Source organism: Zootoca vivipara, chromosome 1 (assembly GCF_963506605.1).
Source record: "Zootoca vivipara chromosome 1, rZooViv1.1, whole genome shotgun sequence".
Taxonomy (NCBI): Eukaryota; Metazoa; Chordata; class Lepidosauria; order Squamata; family Lacertidae; genus Zootoca; species Zootoca vivipara.
The window spans coordinates 20,839,084-20,866,995 of NC_083276.1; the positions used below are offsets into that span (position 1 = coordinate 20,839,084).

General features: G+C 43.9%; 1 protein-coding gene across 6 annotated transcripts in view; it reads right to left on the minus strand.

Annotated features, from left to right (window-relative positions):
- UNC79 (unc-79 homolog, NALCN channel complex subunit) overlaps positions 1–27,912 on the minus strand; it is a 155,604-nt gene that overhangs the window by 67,702 nt on the left and 59,990 nt on the right. For all 6 annotated transcript variants that reach the window (XM_035106977.2, XM_035106968.2, XM_035106960.2 and 3 more), the window contains 15 exons: positions 26,668–26,696; positions 24,436–24,665; positions 16,895–17,066; positions 16,018–16,248; positions 15,335–15,525; positions 13,949–14,072; positions 11,381–11,521; positions 9,331–9,579; positions 7,922–8,149; positions 6,785–6,926; positions 5,935–6,017; positions 5,224–5,372; positions 4,045–4,202; positions 2,311–2,492; positions 954–1,155 (listed from right to left, as the gene is read on the minus strand). In XM_035106977.2, the coding sequence (XP_034962868.2) occupies positions 954–1,155; positions 2,311–2,492; positions 4,045–4,202; positions 5,224–5,372; positions 5,935–6,017; positions 6,785–6,926; positions 7,922–8,149; positions 9,331–9,579; positions 11,381–11,521; positions 13,949–14,072; positions 15,335–15,525; positions 16,018–16,248; positions 16,895–17,066; positions 24,436–24,665; positions 26,668–26,696 (2,511 nt within the window). The remainder of the gene's footprint in view (positions 1–953; positions 1,156–2,310; positions 2,493–4,044; positions 4,203–5,223; positions 5,373–5,934; positions 6,018–6,784; positions 6,927–7,921; positions 8,150–9,330; positions 9,580–11,380; positions 11,522–13,948; positions 14,073–15,334; positions 15,526–16,017; positions 16,249–16,894; positions 17,067–24,435; positions 24,666–26,667; positions 26,697–27,912) is intronic.

Here is a 27,912-nt window from a genome sequence, read left to right on the forward strand (position 1 = left end):
GAGCTCAAATGTGCCTCACCCAACAACTGCACAAAACAACTTTATCTGATACAGGAAACCAGTTCAGATGTTATAATCCCAGCCCACAAAAAACCAGTCATTTTCAGCAAAGCTATCATGGTTTCTAACCAGAATTTTCTATTATTATTACTACTACTACTACTACTACTACTACTACTATTAGTATTTTGTACCGCACCCATCTGACTGGGTTGCCCCAGTCACCACTCGAGCGGCTTCCAACAGAATATACAAAAACACAACAGAACATCACACATTAAAACATCATACCAGAGTCAGCCTGCAGAAAATCTAAACAATTATGTTTCCGGTTGTGATGTATATATAATAGTCAACTGAATCACTGACCATTTCATTTCAGGTATCTCATGGAAGACCTTTTGATGCCCACAGCCAATGCAGCTTTTCAAATTTTTTATTAGCCAGTCATTTTGATGATTCTCTGTATTTTTTAAAGTGGAGTTATATGTTTCAATGTTGTACTTTTATGATAAGGCCATATAAAAATACTTTTCTAACTAACTTTATAAATATATAAAAGGATTATATGCACAAGATCCTGGTTTCATGTGTTAATTTAGAAGGAGTTTGCTAGTCCTGATTTCATGACTGATAAACCATGGTTTATGAACCAGGCCACCCCCTCTGTTGGTCTGGTTTTTAAGAACTTTTGGGGCAGGGAATTTCACTCCCATAAGGCAGTTCCCATAAAGGCAGAGCTGTACTTCTGGAGTCATCAAAGAATTTAACAGGTGTTCTTGGGAGTTGTTCCCTCACCAATAAAGCAGAACATATAGCAGGCCTTCTTGTTACCCCCATGTTTGTAACAAGAAGGCCTTATGAAGGCGAGGAACATTTAAATGTAACAACATTATCCCCTTCACATAAACACCCGCCCACACCAAAAAGTCACATCGGGAAGTGACACTTACTTGTTGGGAATGGGAATTCCTTGTTGCAATCCAGGTGAAGCTGTGCCTCGAGAGAGAGGGTTTCAAACCTATTCACAAAGAATTCCCAGCTCAATGCCGGAATGTCTTGCTTGAGGAAATGAAGCAGCAAAAGTTTGCTAAGGATGGTGGGCCTGTCCTTGACGACAGTATCAAACTGGAAATCAAGGCAAAGGCAAAGGCCCTAGAGAGGAGAAATGAAAAAGCAAATGTAAAAAAACATACACATTAATTGTGGTGGCACTAGGACTTACAAACACCTTCCACAGCCACTTCAATTAGGCTTCAAAAAGCCTTAGATCATAGAATTATAGAGCTGGAAGGGGCCACGAGGATCATCTAATCGAGGCATCCCCAAACTTCGGCCCTCCAGATGTTTTGGACTACAATTCCCATCTTCCTCGACCACTGGTCCTGTTAGCTAGGGATCATGGGATTGGAAGCCAAAACATCTGGAGGGCCGCAGTTTGGGGGTGCCTGATCTAATTCAACCCACTGTGGTGCATAAATATTTTGCCCAACATGGGGTTCAAACCCACAACCCTGAGATTAAGTGTCTCCTGCTCTACCAACTGAGCTATCCCAGCTCCTTCTAAATTGAAGGTTACTTTTGAACCTAATTTCAAGGTGGGGGGGGGGAGGCAGAGGCACACGATCTTGTGGGCCTCTGCAGGTGCAAGTGCAAGCATTGTGTGGGAAACCCATGGCCTAGACCAGTGTTTCCCAACCTTGTGCCTCCAGATGTTTTGAGACTACAATTCCCATCATCCCTAGCTAGCAAGACCAGTGGTCAGGAACAATGGGAATTGTAGTCCGAAAACAGCTGGAGGCACAAGGTTGGGAAACACTGGCCTAGACCTACTCCTGGTCTCTGCCATTGGACCTAATAGGAAACCAGCTGGAGCAGCTTCTCCCCACCACTTCCTACAAACCATATATCCAATCTTACAATCTTTCTGCATCATTTCTAGCTGCCCCTTTTACTCCCATACAATTGTCCTCTTGTTGGCCCTTCCTCCCCCTCCTGCCTCCCTTTCCTCAACTTTCTCTGCTGCTTATAATGCTTCCACACACCATTTCAGAAAAACACCTGTTTAGGGAAGCTTTCTGTTCCCTGTTTAGGGAAGGTGACAAAAATACTATCCCTCCCCATAGGATGGAATAATATCTTGCAATTTCATCAAGAACGTTGAGCGATTGCGCAAACGGGTTGAACCGCATCTTTGACATGTTTGCCCCTAGCAAGAAAGCAAACTCAGAAAATAGCACAACAAGGTGGACGCTTCCGTTCGGTATATTGCTGGCTTTGACCATGTTTCCTTTCCCACTGTTAACCTACCTGCAGAGCTGGCCTCTTTATGGTATCTAGCAACAGGCCTGCTCTGGTAGCCACAGCTGGGTTGACATCCTCAACAGCAGTCAGGAAGCAGCAAAAGGCATGTGCTAAGGAATACTTCAGCAAGTGGTTTTTGGTCACGGAGTGAATATCCAGGAACCGACATAACACAGCTACTTTCTCCACTGCAGCAGACAGCAAAGTCCCAAGATAAAGGGGAAAAAAAACACATTAATCAGGCATTAAGAACATAAATATATTGCTGGCTCAGGTCAGCAGCCCATCTAGTCCAGCATCCTGTTCTCACAGTGGCCAACCAGGTGCCCGTGGGAAGTTTTGTGAGAGAACACCCATGAAAGAAGACCCACATTTTCCATTCACTTCCAGGTCCCTTTTCAGCTTTGGGTAGAAAGGTTCGACAGAAACATTTTTGATGTTTAACTTATAGTCATTGTGCCAGTCAGTTCCGGGTCAAAGTGGGTCTTTGGCTAGCTAAATGTTCCATCCTTTCATCGTAGCAGAAAGTGCGAGAGGTTCAGCAAGCAATAGGGCACTGGAAAGGTGTAATCACCAATTTACAACCAGAAAAATAGGTGGGTAAGGAGAGACACCATAGCCAGCTGCTTTTTGTATTTTCTAATGCAATAAATGGGGGACCCAGGTGGCGCTGTGATTAAACCACTCAGCCTAGGGCTTGCTGATCAAAAGGTCGGCGGTTCGAATCCCTGTGACAGGGTGAGCTCCCGTTGCTTGGTCCCAGCTCCTGCCAACCTAGCAGTTCGAAAGCATGTCAAAATGCAAGTAGATAAATAGGAACCGCTACAGCGGGAAGGTAAACGGCGTTTCCATGTGTTGCTCTGGTTTGCCAGAAGCGGCTTTGTCATGCTGGCCACATGACCTGGAAGCTGTCTGCGGACAAACGGCGGCTCCCTCGGCCAATAATGCGAGATGAGCGTGCAACCCCAGAGTTGGTCACGACTGGACCTAATGGTCAGGGGTCCCTTTTAATGCAATAAATGTCTGGAAATATGTAAGTTTGTTTCATTTCCTTTGCTTAAAACTCACATTTTCCCCCCCATTCAGTTCATGACAAAAGACTTGGCAAAAAATGGCTGGCATTTGTTATTCACATTGGGGGGGGTTAACTATTTTTGGCTCAGGTGCCACATTGACTACTGCACAACCCAATTATTTTCAGTTGTATTGCTTTGTTGCTCTGTTGTTGCGCAGAAACAGAAATGGTATACAGGTGAAACTCGGAAAATTAGAATATCGTCGAAAAGTGCATTTATTTCAGTAATGCAACTTTTTATTTTTTATTTTAATTTTTACAAATGCTTGCTTTTGGAAATTCTAAAGTAATAAAACAAAGAGTTACAATAATACAAAAATAAACATCGCTTTTACATTTCATTAATTACATTCCATTTATAATTGACCCGCCTAACGACAAATAATTACAATTACAACAAATAAAGGCTTGACATATCTTGCTTTGCATGTCATGCATCTATCTCATATATTGGTTTCACCTTTTAAGTTGCATTACTGAAATAAATGCACTTTTCGACGATATTCTAATTTTCCGAGTTTCACCTGTAAATAGAAAGAACAACAGCGCCCATCATCCCTGGCCGTTGGCCATGCTAACCGGGGCTTATGGGAGCTGTAGTCCAAAGGTTCTGGAGGGCCACAGATTCCACGCTTACATCCTTTTTTTAAATGTTAAAAGCTTACCTGCTTCAAACCTTATCTTCCAGTCTTTGCTGTTGAAGTTGCTATTGATGATGGTCCAGAAAATATCAGCTCCATGTGGGAGAGACAGAGCATGAAGAAGGAGGGGCACCGCCAGTGAAGAAAGCTGGGAGAATTCCGATTTGACAACTCTCCATAAGCTGGGGGAGGGAGGGAGAGGTGGCACAAGCAAATCAGCTTGCAATCTGTTTATCTTCCCAACTTCACAAAATGGTTCCATTACTTTCCTGAGAGCATAATGGAAGCTGCTGCTCCAGGAACTTCTTACTCCTCCCTGGAGACCCAGAGAACCCAGTTCTAGCACTGTTTTCCCCCCAAGGAGATGCAGGGAGAAATTATCTTCCCACCACACCCAGATGTACCACTATCCTGCCACTCAAATAGCAGGTTTAACATAGGAGTGCTAAGCAAATGATGTGTGCCTACATTGTCTCCTATATACAGGGTAGCTCAGTCGGACCTTCAACAACTCAACTGGTATTCAAAATTATATGGCCAGGACTGTCTACAAGGCCACAATTTCGACCTTTGATCACCTGCATGTGAATTTAATGAATTCAGTGGTTTCCCACCACTAGTTTAAATCTAACAATGGACTTGAAACAGGGATGTGGTGAAGGCCTTCCTGATGTTCTTGGATTACAACTCCTACCACCCCTGGGCATTAGCACTTGGCAGCCATGCTGGTAGGGGATGATGGGAGTTGGAGTCTACCAACAGCGGAACCTCAGGAGGTTGTGGGCTCTCCTTCCTTGGAGGTTTTTTAAGCAGAGGTTGGATGGCCATCTGTCATGGATGCTTTAGCTGAGATTCCTGCATTGCATGGGGTTGGACTAGATGACTCTTGGGTCCCGTCCAACCCTACGATTCTATGATCCTGTGAACATCAAGAGGTCTACAGGTTCCCCAATGCAGATTTAAAAGAAACATTTAGTAGTTCGTTAGCTGTCACCCATAACTGATTGGCTTTAGCCCAGTCTTCCCTGACATTGGGACCTCCATATGTTTTGAACTACAACACCCATCACGCCTGACCACTGGCCATGTTGGCTGGGGCTGATGGGAGTTGCAGTGCAAAACATCTGGTTGCTGCTTTAGCCTATAAGCTTGCACTAGCTTCATATAAACTATCAACTCTTCTCTTGGGCAAAAATAGTATACCTGGCAATCAGCATATGATCCTGAACGTAGGCTAGGAACTGTGGGTAGTCCTTCCTTGCAATGTATAAACACTCTCCATGAAGGCAGAGAATCTTCAAGCAGTTGAGCATGTTAAATATAATATCTGGCTCTTCAAACCGTGCCATTTCCTTCGCCAAATTTAGAAACAAGCAGACAAAATACCATGCAATTAATCAGAAACACCAAGCAGAAGTAATAAGACCAGAGCACTTGGTACTATAATTCTGAGCCAAAGCAGAACTGCATCAGTTGAACCATGAGCTAATATTAACATAAACAGCAATAGAGACTCAGGGCAATTTAAGCTCCATGTATGTTAATACTTTCTGGGAGATTGTCCGTGCTTGTGACTACTGAAAACCAGTAAACATTATTAAAGAAAAGCGCACACACTTTTGGGGAGAAATACAATGATATCAGCATACAAGTGGAACAAACTTCTACTTATATAATGAGGTTTTATTTTTGTCATTCCCGCCTCTCCTCCTGCACCCAAAATCTTCTCCAGTGGGTTGGGGGACCTCTTTATCTTACTTCCCCCCTCCACTTAAAGAATTTATCAAAATGATCAAACAAATGGTCGCAAACTAGTCACAAAATCATTATTCAATGGGAGTGTCTCACCAAGAGACCACTTTATGACATAATCAAATGCATAAATACTTTTTTTAAAAAAAAGTTAAACTTTACCTGCAATATTGTATAGATAAGTTTCAGTGTCACTGGAAGCTGCTGGTAACAGAATTTCCTCTCAGTGTCATTTTTGATGGCTGCTATAAAAAAGGCAGATGCAAAGTTTCACAGACAATTTTGTAGAAAGAAAGAAAGAAAGAAAGAAAGAAAGAGAAAGAAACCCACAGCTCCCATATATCAGCAGCAGTTATGATCTCCTGTAAAATAAACCAGCAAAAATTTAAAGCAAGGTGAAACATCCAAATTTCTAAGGCCTGTTTACAAAACAGTCAGCGAGGGAGCCGGGCATAGTTCCAGCAGGAAAGCATTTTGTAAGGATAGAACCAGCAAAATAGGCACTGTCACTCATGTTCACCAACCTGACAGATCATATCCATCTGTCAAGACTTTTGTCCCTGATCTTAGGGTCTAGGCAGGTTCGTACAGGTGCAAATCCATTTAGGGCTCTAAAGGTAATCACCGGAACATTAAACACACTGGCAACCAGTGTAGCAGATATAAAATTGGTCTTATATGCTCAGATTGCCTAGGCCCCACAAGCAACTGGGCTATTTGTATTTGTGGTGGCCAAATGCTTTTTCCTTGACACAGGGGTGAGGGGGCACCTGTGATGCAGACCCCTCACATAGCTATGATACCCGGCATCCATGATCAACCAAAATTCCCAGGATTCTTGTGCGGGTGGTAGGGGAGCCATGACTGTTGAAGTGGTATACAGTAAAAGTGCTTTAAATGTATGGTATGGATGTTTGAATTCATGCCGTCAAACAAGCACTAGATTTGGTGGCCATCGTAAAATCCAGGTGGTTGTAAAGTTTTGAAACACAGTTGCTCATCTCCAGTTTACCTGTGTTTTCCGTTGTCTCTGTGTGATTTCCTGGGTTTTCTCCATGCTTTGAGGCTGATTTTTTCTCTGCCTCCCCTTCAATTCCTATCATGAACTCAGGTCTAGAATCCAGAAGACTGTCCTCCAGATTATCTGTAGGTTCCTTCAAAAACCAAATATGGAGTGACGTTGATTTTCAGATGCCTACATATACATGTTCTTAGATCAAGCATTCCTTAGGAGAACATCTTAAGACATCTTAAGATGGATCAACAGACAACAGACTTTGTTTAATTTTACTTTTGTGTTGTATCTACTAAATACAGTTGTACCTTGGTTCTTGAACAGAATGCATTCCGGGAGTCTGTTCGACTCCCGGGACTGTTTGAAAACCAAGACACAGCTTCCAATTGGCTGCAGGAATGTCCTTCAGCCAATTGGAAGCTGTGGAAACCACGCCGGACGTTCGGCTTCCGAAAATCGTTTGAAAACCGGAACACTCACTTCCACTTTTCGATCATCCAGGAGCCGAAACATGCAAGTTCCAAGGTGTTTGGCAACCAAGGTACGACTGTACTAAACCAGACAAGCAAGCCAGGATTCAGTATCAGAGTTAAGATCTATCCATGTGTGTGGCCCTATCAAAAAGTCAGCAATTGTTGCAGGGGGGAGCAGGAAGTGGGAGGAATTGAACTGATTCCCTGCCACGCTCTCCTTTCCCAGAGTCTGATTGGTGCAACTGCTCATTTCTGATGGCAGTCCTGGTGTCTGCATCAAGGGAAGAACCCCACACTCATGTTTGTGCGCATGGCTCCTCAGCCAGCCAGAGCAGGGTGGTTATGCGGGGAACCTTTTATAGCCCAAGGGCCACATCCGCTGGTTGGCAACCTTCCAGGAGCCACATTCCACGAGTGGACAGGGCAGAGGCAAAAGCAAGGAGAGCAATGGCTGCAACTCTTAACTTTGTACAATAGGCTCCATTCTAGCCAGGCAAAAGTACCAGTAAGTGGTTTCTACACACTTAAACACACACATATTTCCATCCAGGCAACATGCAAAGCATCCCTGAGTCTACAACAGATACAAGCAAGAGGTGTTGCTTGAACACTACATCAAGGGCAGTGTGCGCTGAGTGTTGCACATTTGTTTATCGCTTACCACTAGCCGGATTTCTTCTTTGGGGGCTAGTCTCTCCAGCAGCTCACAAGCCAGCTGATAGCACAAGATACTGGACTGACACAGGTTGCATTCAATGGCCTTCTCGTCCTTTTGACAGGTATGAGAGCCACCCCAGGGGGCTTGGAACACATTGTTGATGATAGAAATTATGTCTTTGGATATGCTGTTCTCTAAACCCAGGGTAATGCCGTCATCTTGCAATTCCATCTGAAAAGCAAGTTTTAAGGAGCATCATTAATGAAGCAACTGAAACACACACTATTGACATAAGACAAAATCTATAAGCAAGCACCTCCTAGGCTACTCTTTTTCTTAAAAATAAAAAGAAAGACAGATGCTCCATGCCTTCAAAAGAGGCAGAAGTCAACAGGTGAAAATCACTACTCCTCCATGCCAGGAAAAACTGCAACTGTTGAAATTCTTCTTGCCAAGCTGCTGTCGAAAGTAAACAATCTCTATCAGGGGAATAAAGCAGAGGTAGGTGATCTGGGGCTTCCAGATGTTGCCCCCAACATCCCTAACTGTTGGCCATACTAGCAGGGCTAAGGGGAGTTTGAGTTCAGAGGTGTCTGCCGCAGGTTCTCTAACCAGGCTATAAAATGTGAGGCTGTAGGAGATCGCCCAAATAATGGCAAATAATATAAGTAGAGAAAAGGAAGCTTAGGTCCTGGGGTTAGTAGCATGTGATCTGATTTGCTTTGTCCCAAAGCCACACCAACTTCAAGTGGGAAGAAATGCATCCATAACCATGTGAAGTCCAATTTTACCAGGTTCTCACTTTCTTTGGGCTACATTGTTTGCTACCATAGCTGCCAAGCCTCCTGCTGAAAAATGCGGGATCAGCAGCGGCGCAGCACCGGAAATCGCTTCTACGCATGTCTGGACATGCATAGAAGCAACTTCTGGTGCTGTGCTACCCATGTCTGGACACCGGAAATTGGGCGGCGCCAGAACCCAAAATGGAGCCTCCCTGGCAGGTAGGAAATCCAGGGGATTTACGGGATTTAAAATACGGTTTAAAATACGGGAGTATTTTACAAAAAAGGGAGACTTGGCAGCTATGTTTGCTACTAACATAAACATGGATTAGGTAACAAGGAATGGTGCAACTTCCTGGGCCACTCATTATACTAATATGTGTTCCTCACTTTGCAAAACGGATCTCGGAAAACAAGCTGAGACTATTCTATGCATCCAAAATCTCATTGTGCAAATGCAGAACCAAGCATCACATGTGACTCGCAATCTTAGATATTGCATGGTTCCCATGTATAACATTAATAAACAACAACAACGTTATTAGATAACCCTCCAGAAACTCATGCATCACTCTGGAGCTTTATTTCCGGCCTAGTTTAAAATGCCAGAATTCTCTTTTGTATTGTCACCTGCTTTAAGATGAGGTCGAACATCAGGATGAAACAATTCAGATTCATTTCTTCATCGTCGCAGTCGAAGTCAATAGCCCTCCCTCCTCCTCCTCCTCCGCCTCCTCCTCCTCCTGCGTGCCCAAAGTTCTTGAAAGGACTACGGAAGGGGCTTCGCATGGGGCTGCGAAATGGACTCTGAAATGGGCTTGGGAACGGGCTCAGTGTATTATGCTGAACTCTGTGCCCTGGATCAGATGCAATGCTCACCTAGAGAAGTATGAAGAACCCAGTATGCACAAAATCAGTGCTAAACTCTTGCAGACTGACTAGCATGAAACAAACACATCAACGTTCATTTAAAGTAGGGTCGTCAAATGATTTGGGGGAAATGCCCTGCCTTGCTTCTGTACATTTAACAGCAGGCCTCTATGGAGCAAAACCTTTTAAAAAAACAAAAAACAGCATGGAGATAATCATTATTACCTGCTATTGATCAAGCTGCACATGAGTTAAACATCACTTTAAAATAAAGAAAGAAAAAGGTGACAGCAATATTTCAAAGGTATCTAATAATAATAATAATAATAATAATTTATTATTTATACCCTGCCCATCTGGCTGGGTTTCCCCAGCCACTCTGGGCGGCTTCCAACAGGAAAAAAAAAAAACCCACAGTGATCTATTAAACATTAAAAGCCTCCCTAAACAGGGCTGCCTTCAGATGTCTTCTAAAAGTCTGGTAGTTGTTTTTCTCTTTGACATCTGATGGGAGGGCATTCCACAGGGTAGGCGTCACCACCGAGAAGGCCCTCTGTCTAGTTTCCTGCAACTTGGCTTCTCGCAATGAGGGAACCGCCAGAACGCCCTCGGTGCTGGACCTCAGTGTCCGGGCAGAATGATGGAGGTGGAGACGCTCCTTCAGGTATACTGGACCGAGGCCATTTAGGGCTTTAAAGGTCAGCACCAACACTTTGAACTGAGCTCGGAAACATACTGGGAGCCAATGTAGGTCTTTCAGACCGGTGTTATGTGGTCTCAGCGGCCGCTCCCAGTCACCAGTCTAGCTGCCGCATTCTGGACTAGTTGTAGTTTCCGGGTCACCTTCAAAGGTATCCCCACGTAGAGCGCATTGCAGTAGTCCAAGCGAGAGATAACTAGAGCATGCACCACTCTGGCTAGACAGTCTGCAGGCAGGTAGGGTCTCAGCCTGCGTACCAGATGGAGCTGATAGACAGAAATCTTCCCAGAAATCACAGCTAAGCCCATCTACAAAGTGGTTTTAAAATGTCTTACTGGGATTGATGGAGTATTTCTTAAAATGAAACTGTTCACGGGCATAATACAGATAAATATAGGTGCTCTGACTTAAATCATGTTAGAATGATGTGACCGAGGGGCAGGTAAGATGTGGGACACCATTCACACAATTAGAAACTGCATGAATGTTTTTAAGAAAACAGCAAGCTCAAAGAACCTGGTCCCAATGGGGAACCTGGTAGAGGGAAAATTTAACCCTTTACTACCCACTGTGATCCCAACGGATTGGGCCCTAGGCACATGCTTTTTGTATTGGAAAGAAAGCTCCCATTCACACAAATAGATTTCCTTCCCTATGCAAATAGCAGGGATTGGACAATAGGGCACTCCAGTATGGAACCCCAGCAAGTGGCAAAAGGTTGAAACCACTCAATGCATTAGCATTTAATTAGAAACAACAACAACCATTCACATAATAGTTCGTTTCTTTTCAAAAACTTATTAAATTTATGTACTGCCCTTCGTCTGAAGATCACAAGGTGGTTTACAACATAAAATTGCAAGGATGAAATCACATCCAACTTTGGCTCTGATCATAAACGCATCTACATGCAATTAAGCCTCACCAGGTTCACCGTGGTTTACTTCTCAGTAAGTGTGTTCAGTTTCAAATGCTACATACTCTTGTGTCACTGAATTCAGTGGAGTTTAGAAAACAACACACTACATTTTTGCTGGATTTCACCAGCTGCCTTTGCCAAAAGAGGTGAGACATGCTTTCCACTCTGATCATAAACTGATCATGAATTACCCTTCGAGCTGCAAGGTTCCCAGTTAGTTCCGTTACTCTTGATTTCCTCTGATTTGCCAGCTCTTTTACAGAATTAACCCCATCAGAAAACATACTGATCAGTAGCTGAAGAGGGACCACAATGTCTAATTCAGATAACACCTGAGAGAGAGAGAGAGAGAGAGAGAGAGAGAGAGAGAGAGAGAGAGAGAGAGAGAGAGAGAGAGAGATCAGACAAAAAAATGCAGTGAATGCTAATAATAGCAGTAGGCCAAAATGAACAGTGAACTTGAGCAGGCATTTAACATAGAGGAATGCCATTCCCCCCCCCAAAAAAAAATAGGTGCCAGAACTCACCATGAATGCCTCCCTTGCTCTCTTATAATGGCCTTGGTGCCCACCTGATAGGTACCAGAACTGAGTTACAGTGAGTTCTGGCTGAAAAAAAGCCCTGGTTAGGGACCTCTGTAAGTTTTGACCCACTGTCAGAAGCTGTTGGGAGTTAAAAATGGAACATTTGAAATGTATCAGAGGAATTGTTTTATTTATGACTATTTTCTTTCTGTATTTGGGAAAACAAGAAAAAAATTAAAAAATGGAGCATTTGGGTTCATCTGCACCTGCCTAGTGTGATAATATCATGCATACAGTGGTACCTCAGTTTAAGTACGCAATTGGTTCCGGAAGTCTGTACTTAACCTGAAGTGTATTTAACCTGAATCGAACTTTCCCATTGAAAGTTCCAGACGGGTCCACGGAGTACTCAACCTGAAGCGTACTTAACCCAAAATATGAGTGCAATTGGTTCTGGAAGTCCGTACTTAACCTGAAGCGTACTTTCCCATTGAAAGAAAATGACGATAGTAAGAAACAGAAAAAGAAGAAGGGAAGTCACAGTATAATAATATTAGAAATGATTTTGGAAATTGATTTTGTTATTAGTAACTCTCTTTTCCCCCCTCTTAAATATAAAAATTTGTGTGGATCTATTATATAAGATAGGAAATAATCGGTATTGGAATATTAATGAATGAAAGAAATGATTTGTATCAGGAAAATCTAATAAAGATTATTTGGGAAAAAGAAAGTAATGGAAAGTGGATTTATCTGTTCCAGGCGGGTCCGCGGAGTACTTAAACTGAAATTACTCAAACCGAAGCATACTTAAACCGAGGTATGACTGTACATGGCATTCAACACCAGGGGCTGGAGTGCACTGGGTCCAGACGAAGCTGTATTGTGTACACAGCCTAAGGCTGCTGCATCAGGTGCCTGAAGCTGTATTATCCCCATATTGTGGAAGAGGAGGTAACAAGACTTAGAATCAGAGTTGGAAGGGACCCTGAGGGTCATCTAGTCCACCGCCCTGCAATGCAAGAATCTCAACATGCTTGTCAGGTTTCAGTGAATTCCAATCCTCCCCCTTTCACGGCAGACAGCCAAGGAAGTAAATAAGGAAGCTCTTACCAAGTCTTTACTCAATATCACAGTGAGAGGCCTCTGTACGCTGTCTCTTGGGTTAATGGCATTGCTGCAACTGAGTTCCTCTCCCCTCCCTTCCTAGCAACAGCACTCCCCCTTAAGGTGGTGGCCAGGGGCTCACTGTCTCCGAGTCCTTTGCTCTTCCACTTTCAATGCACGCCGTGTTCTGGGAGAAGCAGGGGTCAGAAATGCTCTCCAGTGATAACGTGTCAGCTGGCTGCTCTGGCTCTGGCTCCTTCTCCCAACACCTCCCAAGTCTTCTGTTCACCTGTCTATGAGCTGTGACCTTCCTCAAACCACTGCTGTAATTCAGTATTGCCTTCCTCTTCTTTGGAAGCTTCAAGGAGGAGGGGGGCGGTCTCCACCATTCCTCCTCAGTCTCACCCCCCCTCAGTCCAGTCCCTGACAATGCTGTTTATAGCTCTTGAGATCTGAAGCGGGATTTTCTTCCTGGCTCACAGGCACATGCTTCGCTTACAGCAAGCTCTTACCACCCAGAGGCGGCATGTCCTGTTTCACTGCCAGGGGAGAAGCGGGATGTGCCACCCCCACTGCCCTCACCCCTGTCAAAGCCTCGCTTACCCAGGTCGCATGGGGGCACCTGCAAGAAGCCACTGCCACCACTTCTCTGCCAGCAGCATGCCTCGTGAGCAGGCAGGCCCTGCTACCCCCAAAAAAACAGCAATGGGTTTACAAAGCAGAGCAAATCTCTGCTTGGGAAGGCTGGTCGAAAATCTGATAAATACTGGTACGTAAAAGCCATGCTGCTGCTAACGGAGTGTTAATAAAATGATAATGATTATTATTTTATTATTTATACCCCACCCATCTGGCTGGGTTTCCCCAGCCACTCTGGACGGCTTCCAGCAAAACAATAAAAACATAATAAAACGTCAAACATTTAAAACCTCCCAATACAGGGCTGCCTTCAGATGCCTTCTATAGTTCTTTATCTCCTTGAGATTTGATGGGGGGGCGTTCCACAGGGAGGGCGCCACTAACTATGTTAAACTATGTTTAACTATGAGGGTAAGTGAATTATTATAATCCTGTGTTGATACAGAGACAACGGTTGACCTGATCTCGGAATGAAGGGGGAGCACTTACATGAAGCCAGAGTAAAGCCTGCTCTTGTACAGAAGAAGGATATCCCGTAAACCGACAGCTTATGAAGCCAAACATCTCCTCCATGGAAAAAGGGAGCGGGCACAGCTCAATATCAAACATTTTGCTACAGAGAACAAAAGACAAAAAGGCTTAGCAGTAAGTTCTTCTCGCAAGCTCTTTTCACAAAAGACCAAAAGTTGTGCATAACATGAGAAGAACGAAACCTTTGTATTTCTTTGTTTGTCAAACCTATAAATGGCTTTTCAGGCAAAGGTGCCTCCCAATATAGTTTACTGATATATGAAATAAAATACCTGCAGGTTCCGCTTTACAAACACGAACGTTCTCTGGATTTGTTCCTTAGGTAAGTGTTCACATAATGAGTCAACAATTTGCACTGATTCCTATGGGAAAATTTCTAATACATTCCCAACCACAGAATTTTGACACACACACACACACACACACCGCCAAAGCAGGGGAAACCCAGACAAAAATGATCTCTGATTTGTCCAGTCTCTCCCCCCCCCCTCCCTCAGCCTACCATCAAGAGGCAAACAAGAAGGGAAAGCATGCTTTCTGTCCATGTATCTGAATCTGTGGTGCTCATAGTGAGGTTTGGGTACTAATACCTTATGTTCAGATAAGTGAATTTTCACACAGCAAATTTTCATAAAGTGGGACCTGCGTGTCTAATGTTCCCTTCAACCAGTAGTAAAAACCAGCATTAAATATTATTTTATAATATGTCTTGCCTGCTCTCCACAGTAAAATCCAGGGCAGATTGCAAAAATAGCATAATGCAATTTGAAAACCAAATAGAACTACTCATCCATATACAACAATCATCAGATTAATCAGGTTAACCTGATGCATGAACCGCCAACCCTGTCTCCGTTCAATTTTAAAACCATGGCCCATCTGTAGACCTTTAAGACGACAGAAAAACCATCAAAAGTGGTGAACAGGACCCTCTGATCCCCTATAATTTGAGCACAGGCCTCTGATGGATTTGAAGCTTAAAGCATTCCATCTTCCACATTACAAGCTGCTTCAGGGTGCCTCCAGATGTGTGAAGCAATATATATACCGGTAAATACAACGGACTAAAGCAGGCATCCCCAAACTTCAACCCTCCAGATATTTTGGACTACAATTCCCATCTTCCCTGACCACTGGTCCTGTTAGCTAGGGATCACGGGAGTTGTAGGCCAAAACATCTGGAGGGCCGCAGTTTGGGGATGCCTGGACTAAAGAGTAACTAACTTTGGTGTTCCATTTTCGAAAGCCCAGATGCCATTATTCCCCCCCCCCTCTGAAATTTGATTGACACACGAACAGAAGCCTTCACCAAGAGTTGGAAAGCTTCCACAACCTCCTACTTACCTTAATACTTCCCTGAACTCCTTCAGCTGATTGTCTGGCACCTCAGTCCTGATGGCTTCCAGCCATTCTGGCATAATGCAATCCCACACAGGTTGGTTGATTACATTGTACGGAATTAAGCACAGGATCCGGTTCAGACCTTCCTTCAACTGCGTCACCGTGCTGCAGGACTTGTCCCAGTATCCACCCACCTAAGGGAATTTATAGGGGGGGGACTTCATTAAGGACTCTTTCCCCCCCTTCAACACATACATGGTGCCATGCAGTCATGAAACACTAGTGAATAATCAAGAACAGTACATTTTATTCTCTCCTATCGCAGGAACAATGAAAGCGAAGCTAAACTCTGCAATTTGAGGTGGCCAAAAGAGCTTGTGATGGCTTGTGCCCACTGGGACTTGGAGGATGGAAGGTAGAGAGGCCATGAGTAGGTGGAGCTCGTTCTTGATTTGCCCCTCCCCCTCCCTGTTGAGTTCTACAAAGGCAACACCGAGATTAAGGAGGTGTTGAACAACAGCTTGTAGTGCCACCCTCCGGAAAAAAAGGAGGTAGGACAGGAGATTGGCTGAGAACAGAGCGAGGTTGACAGGACAATGCTCCATTCTCCCCAGTGGGTCAACCTCCGCTCAAAACACAGTTCGTAAGAAGCTGCTGTCAGAAGAAAACATGGGCAGACTCCTCACCCGTGCAAACTCCATCGGTTTAGGAAGGAGGCACATCACCATGACATCAAACCGGACATCGCACACCGTCTTCAGCCATTTGGTGACAAACTGGGGCTTGAGTTTCTCAACCAGGCTGCCAACTTCGTCATCCATCATGTAGGCCGTGGAGTGGAACCACTGGAAGACCATGCTCACAAGCCGAGCCAAGCTCTCTGTGGGGGTGTTCTCGCTCGGGGTGCAAAGGCTTACCTGGAAAACATGTTTTATTCAGACGTCAAAGTAAGTTCCAGCTCTCTCTTGCAAGGACCCTCATTGCAGTGGGAGGAAAGAGATGCGTGCAACTGGAAAGTCTTTGGAAAAGACCACAAGGAGGGACAAGGCTAATATCAAGCTTGCCCAACACCACTGGGAAAAGCAGTATGTTAAACAAAGAAGCAACGGACCTACTTAAACCCTCCTGGCCCTGCTAAGGTCTCAGATCAAGTAGGTTCTGTAGGTTTTGTAGCATTTCCATAACCTACAAAACCTGTTCAAGAAGTGACTCTGGAAAATTACAGAAAGTCTGTTTCATATCTGCTTTTCTAGACCATGATATTATAGTAATCTCTTTAGAATCCAAAGAAGATTCTAAAGAGATTTCTATGATTCTATAAACATTAGGAAGAACTTCCTGACAGTAAGAGCTGTTCGACAGTGGAATTTTCTACCAAGTAGGATGGTGGAGTCTCCTCCTTTGGAGGTCTTTAAGCAGAGGCTTGACAGCCATATGTCAAGAATGCTTTGATGGTGTTTCCTGCTTGGCAGGGGGTTGGACTGGATGGCCCTTGTGGTCTCTTCCAACTCTATGATTCGGAGGAGGAGGAGGAGGAGGGGGGGGAAAGCAAAAGAAACTCACCAAAAACCAAATTCCAAACTGGCTCAGAAGGCGCTGGTCATTCTTGTCATCATCTTTGTTATCAAAGTCTGTGTTGTCCAAAGAATGATGTGAAGAGGATAAGCCCAGCTGTCTCCTGCGATTGAGCTCATACTCTCGTTGCTCCGCATGGAGTTCAGCCTCCTTCAGCAAGCTAAACAACAACATCAGGTGTCTCTAAACAGATGCCAAAAATACAGCTGTGCACAAGGCCCCACATTTATTATTTTATGTTTTTCTCTGTTGCCTTTGATTTTATGGCAAACCCATAAGGCACCTTCTATAAAAAAAAATCCAGTGTATACAGGACCATGTTTCAGGAAAAGCAGCAATTTAAAGGAGCAATCTCTAAGATAATTCATGGGCCACCAGCACACCCTTACTGAAAAATTTACTAAAAACAAATTAAGACACGTTTGAATTATCGCCAATATAAATCTTCAAAGACAGGGATGGGGAGCCAGTGGCCGTCCAGATGCTGTTGGACTACAACTTCCATCAGCCCCAACCAGCACAGCCAATGGTCAGGGGTGATGGGAGTTGTAGTCCAACACCATTTGGAAGGCCACAAGTCTCCCACCCCTGCTGCAAGAGAAAGTGTAGCTTTAAAAGTGGGTTTTTCTGAGTCTGCTTAAAAACATGCGCTGATGGGGTCATATACATAACATCTGGGAGGAAATTATATATCCATGCGGCTTTGTCTCTGATTGATCTTATAGGCAGGTTGACAAGCAGGGCCTCTGAAGCTGATCTCAGGATGCAGGCAACCTCATTACTAGTAAAAGCTGTCCATTAAGTAGCCTGTTCTCATGCCATATATATTCCTTGATTATGCTACATTGTAAACTGTAGGAGCTCATCTGTTGTATTATTGTCCATGAATTGTTCATGGAGACGTCTACTTTACAAAGTACCAGAGGCAGAGGGTTAAAGCAGTGAAGAACAAGCAGCTCCAGACCCTTGGTGCTGCTAATATAGATTATGCTCATCTCTATGTGTTCATTATTCTCCAAACAGCATAATTGTTTGGACAGCCACTTTTATCCTAGACGAAGTATTGGTCTAGGTCCTGAGTGGCTCGACTTCAGATTACTGCTCAGCTGTGAAGCTCACGGTGTGATCAAAAGCCGACCCCTCTGGGTTGCATCCAACTAAGTCAGAACTCAGAGCAGGCCCATTGGAATCAACAAGCGTTTGTTGGCCAGGACCAGCTTAGGCATATTGCTTTTGATGGGTCTATTAAGTCAGAGAACCCTCTGTCTGATCTGAACCTACCTCAAAGGGTTGTTGTGAGGTGAAAATAGGTTGCCCTGAGCTCACTAAAGGAAGGGATGGAATTATTAAGTTAAATTAAATTACAGTGGTACCTCGACTTATGAACGACTCAACTTACGAATTTTTCGACTTACGAATGGGGCAAATGGCCGCATGCTTACGAATTCCTCGACATCCAAAAGGAAACCACAGCGGTTTTAGATAAGGTTTTTTCGACTTACAAATTTTTAGATGGGGTTGCTTCGACTTACGTTTTTTTCCATTTCCAATGCATTCCTATGGGAAATCGCGTTTCCAGTGGCGCTTTTCGACTTATGAATTTTTCGACCTACGAAGGTGCCTTTGGAACGGATTAAATTCGTAAGTCGAGGCACCACTGTAATCAACGTGTAATAAACTGAGAAACTCCTCTCATACGTTACTTTAAATAAAATTAAAAAATAGCAATGCAACAAATGGAAACACATCAAATGAAAGAAAATCAGTTTGTTAGACAGGAAGCTCCTAGTGCTCATCAATAATTGATCTTCTGCTGTAAACTACAAGTTGAATTGCACTTGATGTCTCGCATTTCAGGGGGTACAAACTGCCCAGGTACAAACTGACATCCTCTTTCTATCTAAATGCAAAAACCTGGACATTGTACCTAAGGGTCTTAGAATTAAGAACCCTCTTCAATCAACTTATCCCACAGAATATGCCAGAAAACTATGCCACACTTTATCTAAGAAACTGCTGAAACATCTTATCGGCGTTCTGTATTCCAAACAGAAGTTAATAAAGGAGGAACTCTCTGCACTGGAGAACTCCATCAGGAATCACCCGGCCTGGCAGAAGTTCCACAAGGAAAAACAAACCATTTACCACTCTCAACTGGAGTTACTGAAGAACCAGAAAAATAAAAAACTCTGCAACCTTTCCAACCTACAGGCCACCAATCAAAACAAGATCAACAACATTGTCAATCTTTCACAGCAAACACTCAGCCCAGCTGAGGAATCCGTCCTTTCACGGGGACTATCATTCTGCCCTGCCAAATCCCAACACATGATTCAGTTCTGCGGGGACCTGGAAGCATTTTTCCGCCGTTTACGCCTGAAGGAGTATTTTCATCACACACAAGAACAAGACAAAGTAGAACAAACTACATCCCCACAACACAACACCTCTCAACTTACTGGGGAACAACCATCACCCTCCAAACGCATCAATGAACAGAACATTGACCACCAACTACCACCGAAAAGAAGTTACACAAAAAGGGACTCCACATGGACCCCTCCTGATGGACGCAATACCACACTAGATCTGTACATCGAATGCTTCCGCCACAGAATCCAAACGGATGTGACCAGAAAACACCATCGCTTACAACAAAATCTAAACCATGCTGAAAGGAGAGCCATAGAAAATCTCAGGAACAACCCAGACATTATAATTAAAGAGGCAGACAAGGGTGGAGCTGTCGTCATCATGAACAAAACTGATTACATCCAAGAGGCCCACAGACAACTTTCCAATACTGCCTTTTACATGAAATTGGACTCAGACCCCACACAAGCATACAAAAAAGAACTGAACAAGATTATTAAGGAGCTACCCCTACACATCCAAGAACAGATCCTCACAAACACACCAGCGGAACCTCGGCCAGGAACTTTCTATCTTCTACCCAAAATACACAAACCAGGAAACCCAGGACGCCCCATCATCTCAGGTATTGGCACCATTACAGTGGGTGTTTCCGGCTATATGGACTCTGTTCTGAAACCATATGCTATCAGTGCTCCCAGCTACGTACGTGACACCACAGATTTTCTGAGGAAAATACAATATTTGAACAATCTTCCTAACAATACTATACTAGCCACTATGGATGTGGAATCTCTATATACCAACATCCCACACAATGATGGTTTACAAGCCATAAGGAACACCATTTCAGATAAAACCACAGCGGACTTTGCTACCAAACTCTGCCACTTTGTCCTTACCCACAACCACTTCAAATTTGGTGATGACCTGTTCCTCCAGATCAGCGGCACAGCCATGGGCACCCGCATGGCCCCACAGTATGCCAACATCTTCATGGCAGATTTAGAACAACGTTTCCTTAACTCCTACCCACTCAAACCTCTCCTGTACCTGCGATACATTGACGATATTTTTATTATCTGGACACATGGACAACAGACCCTGGAAACCTTCCACCAGACATTCAATGACTTTCACCCCACCATCAACCTAACAATGAACCAATCTATGCAAGAAATACATTTTTTGGACACTACTATAAAAATACAGGATGGACGTATAGACACCACCTTATACAGAAAACCAACTGACTGACAAACATATCTACATGCTTCTAGCTACCATCCCAAACATACCAAACAATCCATCGTATACAGCCAGGCCTTACGTTACAACCGCATCTGTTCCAACTCTACAGACAGAGAATCTCACCTAAGAGATCTACAGCAAACCTTTTTAGAACTAAAATATCCACCTGATGAAGTTAAACAACAGATCAACAGAGCCAGACAGATACCTAGAGAGAACCTGCTGCAAGACAGACCCAAAAAAGAAAATAACAGAACACCACTAGTCATCACATACAGCTCCCAAGCTAAAACAGTACAACGCATCATCAGAGATCTACAGCCTCTCCTGGACAATGACCGCTCCCTTTCTCAAGCTCTGGGAGGAAGACCTTTCATTGCCTACAGACAGCCACCCAATCTTAAACAACTCCTCACCCACAATAATACAACCACCAGACTTAACATGGACACTGGTACCAGAGCCTGCAATAAACCCAGATGCCAACTTTGCTGCCACATACACCCAGACAACACCATTACTGGCCCCAACAACATCCAACATACCATCTCAGGACTATTTAATTGCTCATCCTCTAACATTGTGTATGCCATCAAATGCCAACAGTGCCCTTCAGCTCTCTATATTGGACAAACAGGCCAAACCCTACGCCAAAGGATAAATGGACATAAATCTGACATCAGGAACCAGAAGACAGAAAAACCAGTAGGAGAACACTTCAATCTCCCAGGACATTCTATACAAGATCTCAAAGTAGCTGTCTTACTACAAAAGAATTTCAGAAATAGACTGGAAAGAGAAGTTGCTGAATTGCAACTTATCACCAAGCTCAAAACCATGGAGGGACCTGGTTTGAACAGAGATATCGGGTTCTTATCTCATTATACATGATAAGCGATCTTCAGCCATCTCAACCCTTGCTTTTTCATGCAAAACCATTTGCAGTCGTTTTCGGTCATCAACAGCTATCAGTCAGTCAATCACCCATTTCCACCACCCTTCTGAGTGATCCCCCCTCCCCCATCCCCACCCCTCCCCACCCCTTCTCTACATAAGTGCCTGGAAACTTCCATTTCACTGTATCTGAAGAAGTGTGCATGCACACGAAAGCTCATACCAAAATAAAAACTTAGTTGGTCTTTAAGGTGCTACTGAAGGAATTTTTTTATTTTATTTCAGGGGGTAGTTTTCCTGGTTTGCACGTCTTGTCTCGCTATGTTTCATCCCTGCAGAGGGAGCGACATAATCACGTGGGCTGTTCTCCCCTTTCTCCTCCCCCCTCATGTTCACTCTAATTCCAAAAGCCACTGCTCTAATTTTATTACTTCCTGCAAGTTGTTTCTTCAAAGGGATGAGGGAAAGCAGCAGTTGAAACTGACAAACTGCAACAGTCAAAGGCTTTATTAATTCCTTCTCCTCACCTCCTCTTCTCCAGGCATCTGAAACAGCTGCTTAAATTCATTGTTTCCTGAAGCTGTTACCTCCTATCTGCTTTCGGTGCCATACTTCCTCTCCCCCCCCCCTTTACACTTTTTAATTAGCGAGAATGCACCTACATTTCCTTCTCTTTTCTTAAGTGTTATTTTGCACCCACTGAAGTGAAATAGCAGGAATTAAAAATGAAATGAAACAAATTAGTGCCTGCAGCCCAAGGGAAGAAGTTTGTGGGGTTTATCCAGTCTCCTCCCTCCTGCTGAGCTTTGAAAGGATAATCGGGTTAAGCAGAGAATAGCATTGCAGAATCAAAATATGGATACTGGCGATAAATTATATTGTGGCGTTTAGGCTGCTGAAATGCAATGGGAGGAGGAGGCAAAAGCTTTGCTGCATCAGGAGATGCTGCCCATTTGTTCTGAAGGTGTAGCAGCCAACATGATGCTCTCAAGATGTTGTCAGACTACAACTCCCATCTTCCCTGCTGCCATCTTCCCTTAGCCATGCTGCTTTGGGCTGCTGGGAGCTGAAGTCCAGCAAAATCCAAGTTGCCGGAGAAGGACAGGTATGGATCCCTCAGTGTTTCTCAAACTTGCTGTTGGACTACAACTCTCATCATCCCTGACCACTGGTCCTTCTAGGTAGGGATGATAGGAGTTGTAGTCCAATAGCAACATAGCTGCCAAGTTTTTCCTTTTCTCGCGAGGAAGCCTATTCAGCATAAGGGAAAATCCCTGTAAAAAAGGGATAACTTGGCAGCTATGAATAGCAAGGTTGGGGAACTAGTGGCTCTCCAGAGATTGCATGACTCCAACTCTGCAGAATGAGCAGCAGGGTTCCCAAATGCACAAAAACCAAGGCATGCAAGTGTAGGCTAAAGCAAAAACAAAAACAAAAACAAAAATATGCACAAAAAGGCTGATTTGAAAATTCAGTTCATGTGAATAGTCGTGTATTCGGCATTAAATGCTAATGAGCAAAAACAGGTGGAGTAGCTAGCATAAAGCACCTGTTTCCAAATACATTCTTCGTCAGTATATACATATGGCTGTAAGGCCAAACACAAAAAACAATAATGAATATGTTGAGGGAAGGGGCTGGTGATTCAGGATTTGAGAACTGGAGTAGAGAAGGGTTGGGGACTGGGTGCCCCAAATTTAATCTGGGCAATACTTAGTTGAAATCAGGGGACAATATTGATCATGCCTGGGGTAAGGCAGCAAGGGTGGTTCAGTTCTGGCCACTGGCCTGATCCAGCAGGCTCTATTTTTGTTCTTGTGAATTGCAGCCTTATTTCGGGTGCAATCTGGGGTTATCTGTTGCTGCTGTTGCACTCATTTTCTGCTTCCAGGTTCCCCATAAACGTCTGGCTGGTCACTGCGAGAGCAGGATGCTGGACTAGACAGATAAACATGACAATATTTGGAATGATACAAAAGGTAAAGGGACCCCTGACCATTAGGTCCAGTCGTGACCGACTCTGGGGTTGCGGTGCTCATCTCGCGTTATTGGCCGAGGGAGCCGGCATACAGCTTCCAGGTCATGTGGCCAGCATGACAAAGCCACTTCTGACGAACCAGAGCAGCACACAGAAATGCCATTTACCTTCCCTATTTATCTACTTGCACTTTGATGTGCTTTCGAACTGCTAGGTGGGCAGGAGCTGGGACCGAGCAACGGGAGCTCACCCCGTCGCGGAGATTCGAACAGCCGACCTTCTGATCAGCAAGCCCTAGGCTCTGTGGTTTAACCCACAGAGCCACCCGCGTCCCAATACAAAATGTAGTAGGCTATTAATATCTACATATGTATTGGGATACTGTTTTTCTTTCTGCACATTTTTGTGCCTTTTTATTTTTCTTTGCGTCATTTTATTTCTCTATAATTTTCAATAATTTTTTTTATCAAAAGCAAAAGATGGGCCTTTTGTCTGATTCCTGCTGGTGGTCTTCTTACATTCTTATAATACTAAAGGTAAAAGTAAAGGTAAAGGACCCCTGGACGGTTAAGTCCAGTCAAAGACGACTATGGGGTGCAGCGCTCATTTTGCTTTCAGGCCGAGGGAGCTGGCGTTTGTCCATAGACAGCTTTCCGGGTCATGTGGCCAGTATGACTAAAACGCTTCTGGCACAACGGAACACTGTGACGGAAGCCAGAGTGCACAGAAATGCTGTTTACCTTCCTGCCACAGCGGTACCTATTTATCTACTTGCACTGGCGTGCTTTCAAACTGCTAGGTTGGCAGAAGCTGGGGCAGAACAACGGGAGCTCAGCCCGTTGTGGGGAATTGAACCCCCGGCCTTCTGATCGGCAAGCCCAAGAGGCTCAGTGGTTTAGACCACAGCGCCACCCGCTACCGTGTTGAGCTCTAAGAGCTTAGAATGATTCCCATGCACGGATGGAACAGGGAACGGGACAGACAAGAGCAGGATTTGGGTTCCACTTGTGTTCATTTGCCTGCCGTGGGTTACCTGATAACAGCTTCCACAGTACAAACTAGCTCCTCAGCCCCACACTCCCGAGTGTTGATAGGAGGCGGCGATGTCTGGTAGAGATGCGTCTCGGCCGTTGCCCCGACTTCACTGCTGTGGTGGTTGGAGTGGCATCGTTTGCAGTAGCGCACTGGCCTGTTCCCATGGCGACCACAGCAGCCGGCAGAGAAACACGTGACAACAGCCCTCCTAACATGCGAGCTACAGTTCTGGAAAGAAGCAATGTAAGTGCCATTAAGCCCATCACAGTGACTGAGAGGAAGAATCAAAGAGCTATCTATTCAAAGAATTAGCAGCTTATCCAGCAGGAGGGAGAGAAACGCATTTACTTGGATGCGATTTGGCAAAATCGGTTGGCTTGACTTCTGTGAAATGGGCATTCTGCAAGAGCAGAACATGGGTTTCAAATGACTGGCTTTTGGGGGGGGGAGGGGGATATATTCCCCAGATCTGCCCTTCACTAAAGCTCTAGGGCATGATATTTGTATTTTAGCCTTACCCATTTGCCTTTGGTGAAATGGGTGTCCTGTTGTGGGAGGGAATGCTGTGATTGCTCTCACACACCCTGCAGCAGCCATTTTGTGACTGGCTATGCCCTCCCACGTGGGACCCATTTTGTGGCAACACACAGCACTTTTGCAAAATTCCAAGTATGCCCTCCAAAACACTAAATCATACCCCTGGTATTTTAAAAGATGGTCGGGGAATACTTACTATAAATAACATCACTTAAATTCATTTTATCAAAACCAGTAGGGCTCATTTCAGAGAAAATAAGCTTAGGATGGCACATGGTATTAATGCAAGTGAATTCCAATTTTGTTGGAGGGTGTATATATTTCAGTTTTAGCAACATGGACTCTTAACACTGCTTCAATTGTCAAATGCATATGTTTTATGAAATGATTACATTGGTATTTTCTCCTTTTTATAGCACATGGTAAAATGAGGACCCTTCAGCATTCTGCTCCCAGGCCTCTCAGTCAAGATATGCACTAAACATTTAAAACATATTCAACACACATTTAAGGCATCTGAGTTCCCCCAAATAATCCTGGGAGCTGCAATTTGTTAAAGGCACTGGAAATTGTAGTTTTGTGAGGGGGGGGGACTACAATTCCTAGGATTATCTGGGCAAAGTAATGTGCTTTATGTGAGTGCTGAATATGCTTTAAATGTATAGTGTGGAACTACCGTGATGACTTTAAAAAGCCCAGAGGGCAGGAGGTACCATAACTCGCTCTACTCCCTGGGCCACCATTTTGCAACTGGCTGCTCCCACAATTTCATACATGGCTCCGCTTGGTTCATGTTGAGGTACTAGGTTTTTTTAAAAAAATAAAGCAGACCCCACAAGTCTGCCATACACAATGAAACACGGAACTGTGAACAAGATATCTCTTGTTTCCTCTTGCCATCTTCATTCTCCTGCTCTAGGGTGGAATCTAGACACATATAAAAAAACACTGTGAAAAAGGTCTTTTAAAAAACATTTTGAAAAATATATTGAATTTGCCATAATCTCACCATCGCCAGCTAGTGTCAAATTTGTATAATACCCTTAAAACACACTTAAAATGTTATATTTGCAGCTGTATAGCTATGTCCTAGGTCTAATTGTGCCACCATTCCTTTAAGTCATGGCATATGGGGGGGAAGGTAAGCAGTGCCTCGATATTGTGGTTTGTTTGTTTTTTGAATAATACTATTCTATTTTGATAGAATAGTAGTGACAACTCCAAGATGCAAAGCCTGTCTGAAGAAATTCCAGTTTGAGCAAACGAGAACCAATTGTTCATTTGAGGCGCTAAAAGGAATCACTAGATGAAAGTAAACTTGTAAGCATGCTTCATTTTGTTCTGCTGAAGCCTTTAAATTATCCTTGTAATCTCCATTCATTCCTATGGGCCTCGTGCCACAACAATTATTTGTGGATTGCACTCACACCGAACTGCACAAGGTGAAATGAATGGCAACAAGGCAGCGCTTTAAAATAGCCACTGAATATCAACGCCCACTAATCAGAAGCACAATGTCAACACTTTCCAGCAACATTCCACAGACTCCAATACGACAGAACCCTCCATTTCTTAACCAAAAACGGCGACAATGGGAGAATGTTTGCACTGCGTGTGACGACGAGATGAAATCACACAGACAGAAATAAAAAGCTGAGAGTGATGCCCCATCACATAGATGGAAGAGTCTTACCTTCTTTTGACATATAGCAGAAATTTCGGCTGTAATGGGAAGGTAAACGGAATATCAAAACAGTTATGATCACTCCTTTGACAGGCTGATCTGGGGCCTTAAAGATATTCTAGAGACAATGGAATCATGAGGTGGTGATAGTGTGACCGTCAAAAATCTTGTTTGCCTATTCAGCACCTTTATGTCTCCTAATAGCAGTTTCTGGGGATCGTTAACAGGAGAGTTGTATTGCACTAATGCCTCCATTTACATACAGTAGATGTCTGGTTGGAGACTTTGAGAACAGAATGTTGGACTAGATGGGCCTCTGGTTTGATCCGGCAGAGCTTCTCTTATTATCTGTGTGCTGGAAACAGACCGCTAGCCATATAGAATGCTTCCAGGATGAGGCACCTCTTGTACTTCTGTTTGCAAAGCTAAACAGGTTTAAGCTTTGCAAGTATCTAGAATGGGATGTCTTTTGTAATCCAGAGTTTATTTCTCTTACAGTTCTAAAACATGGCAGGTGTTCCCCGCTTCCCACCTGCATGGAAATGGTAAATGATTCTAGCCAATCCAACACAAGGAGTAGTAACATGACCCTGTTCTCCATACAGAGGTAGAAGTCAGAGAGTTCATCGGAGAGCAATATGCACAAGAAGAGATATAGACAGAGATGCAGAGATGGTAAAAGTAGTCTGAGCCAAGAGAAGAGCTGGAATGGAGAGCGCCACTAAATTCTGGGTTCGTAAAAAAACTGTTAGGCCTCTGTGGAGTAGAACTTCTGGCACCTGACTCAGTGCTTACTAGAATCTGGATTTCACCACAAGAAGCACTAGCCAAACTCACAACAAATTACCCCCAAAATGTTCAGGGTTAGTGAAGTACACAAAAACAGGATCAGCACCAGAGGGTGTCAAGACCTAGCATTTACCAGGTTCCAGAATATTGCTACCATTTCTGCTTTGCACAAAACACCCAGCACTGCATGAAGATTATATTAAATATAATAATATAATATAATATAATATAATAATGCAGTGCTATTTTTCTAGAAAAAGAGGTGCCAGAACTCAACATGAACACCTCCCTCATTCTCTTAGAATGTCAATGGCGCCCACCTGGAACTGAGTTCCAGTTGAAAAAAAGCCCTGATGGTATGGAAACATAGCCAGTTATTACAAATTACTTCAAACCCAATTTTTCAATAGCAGCATTTGTTCATGGAAGACAACACATACGGGTACATCACTGAATGTGTTTTGG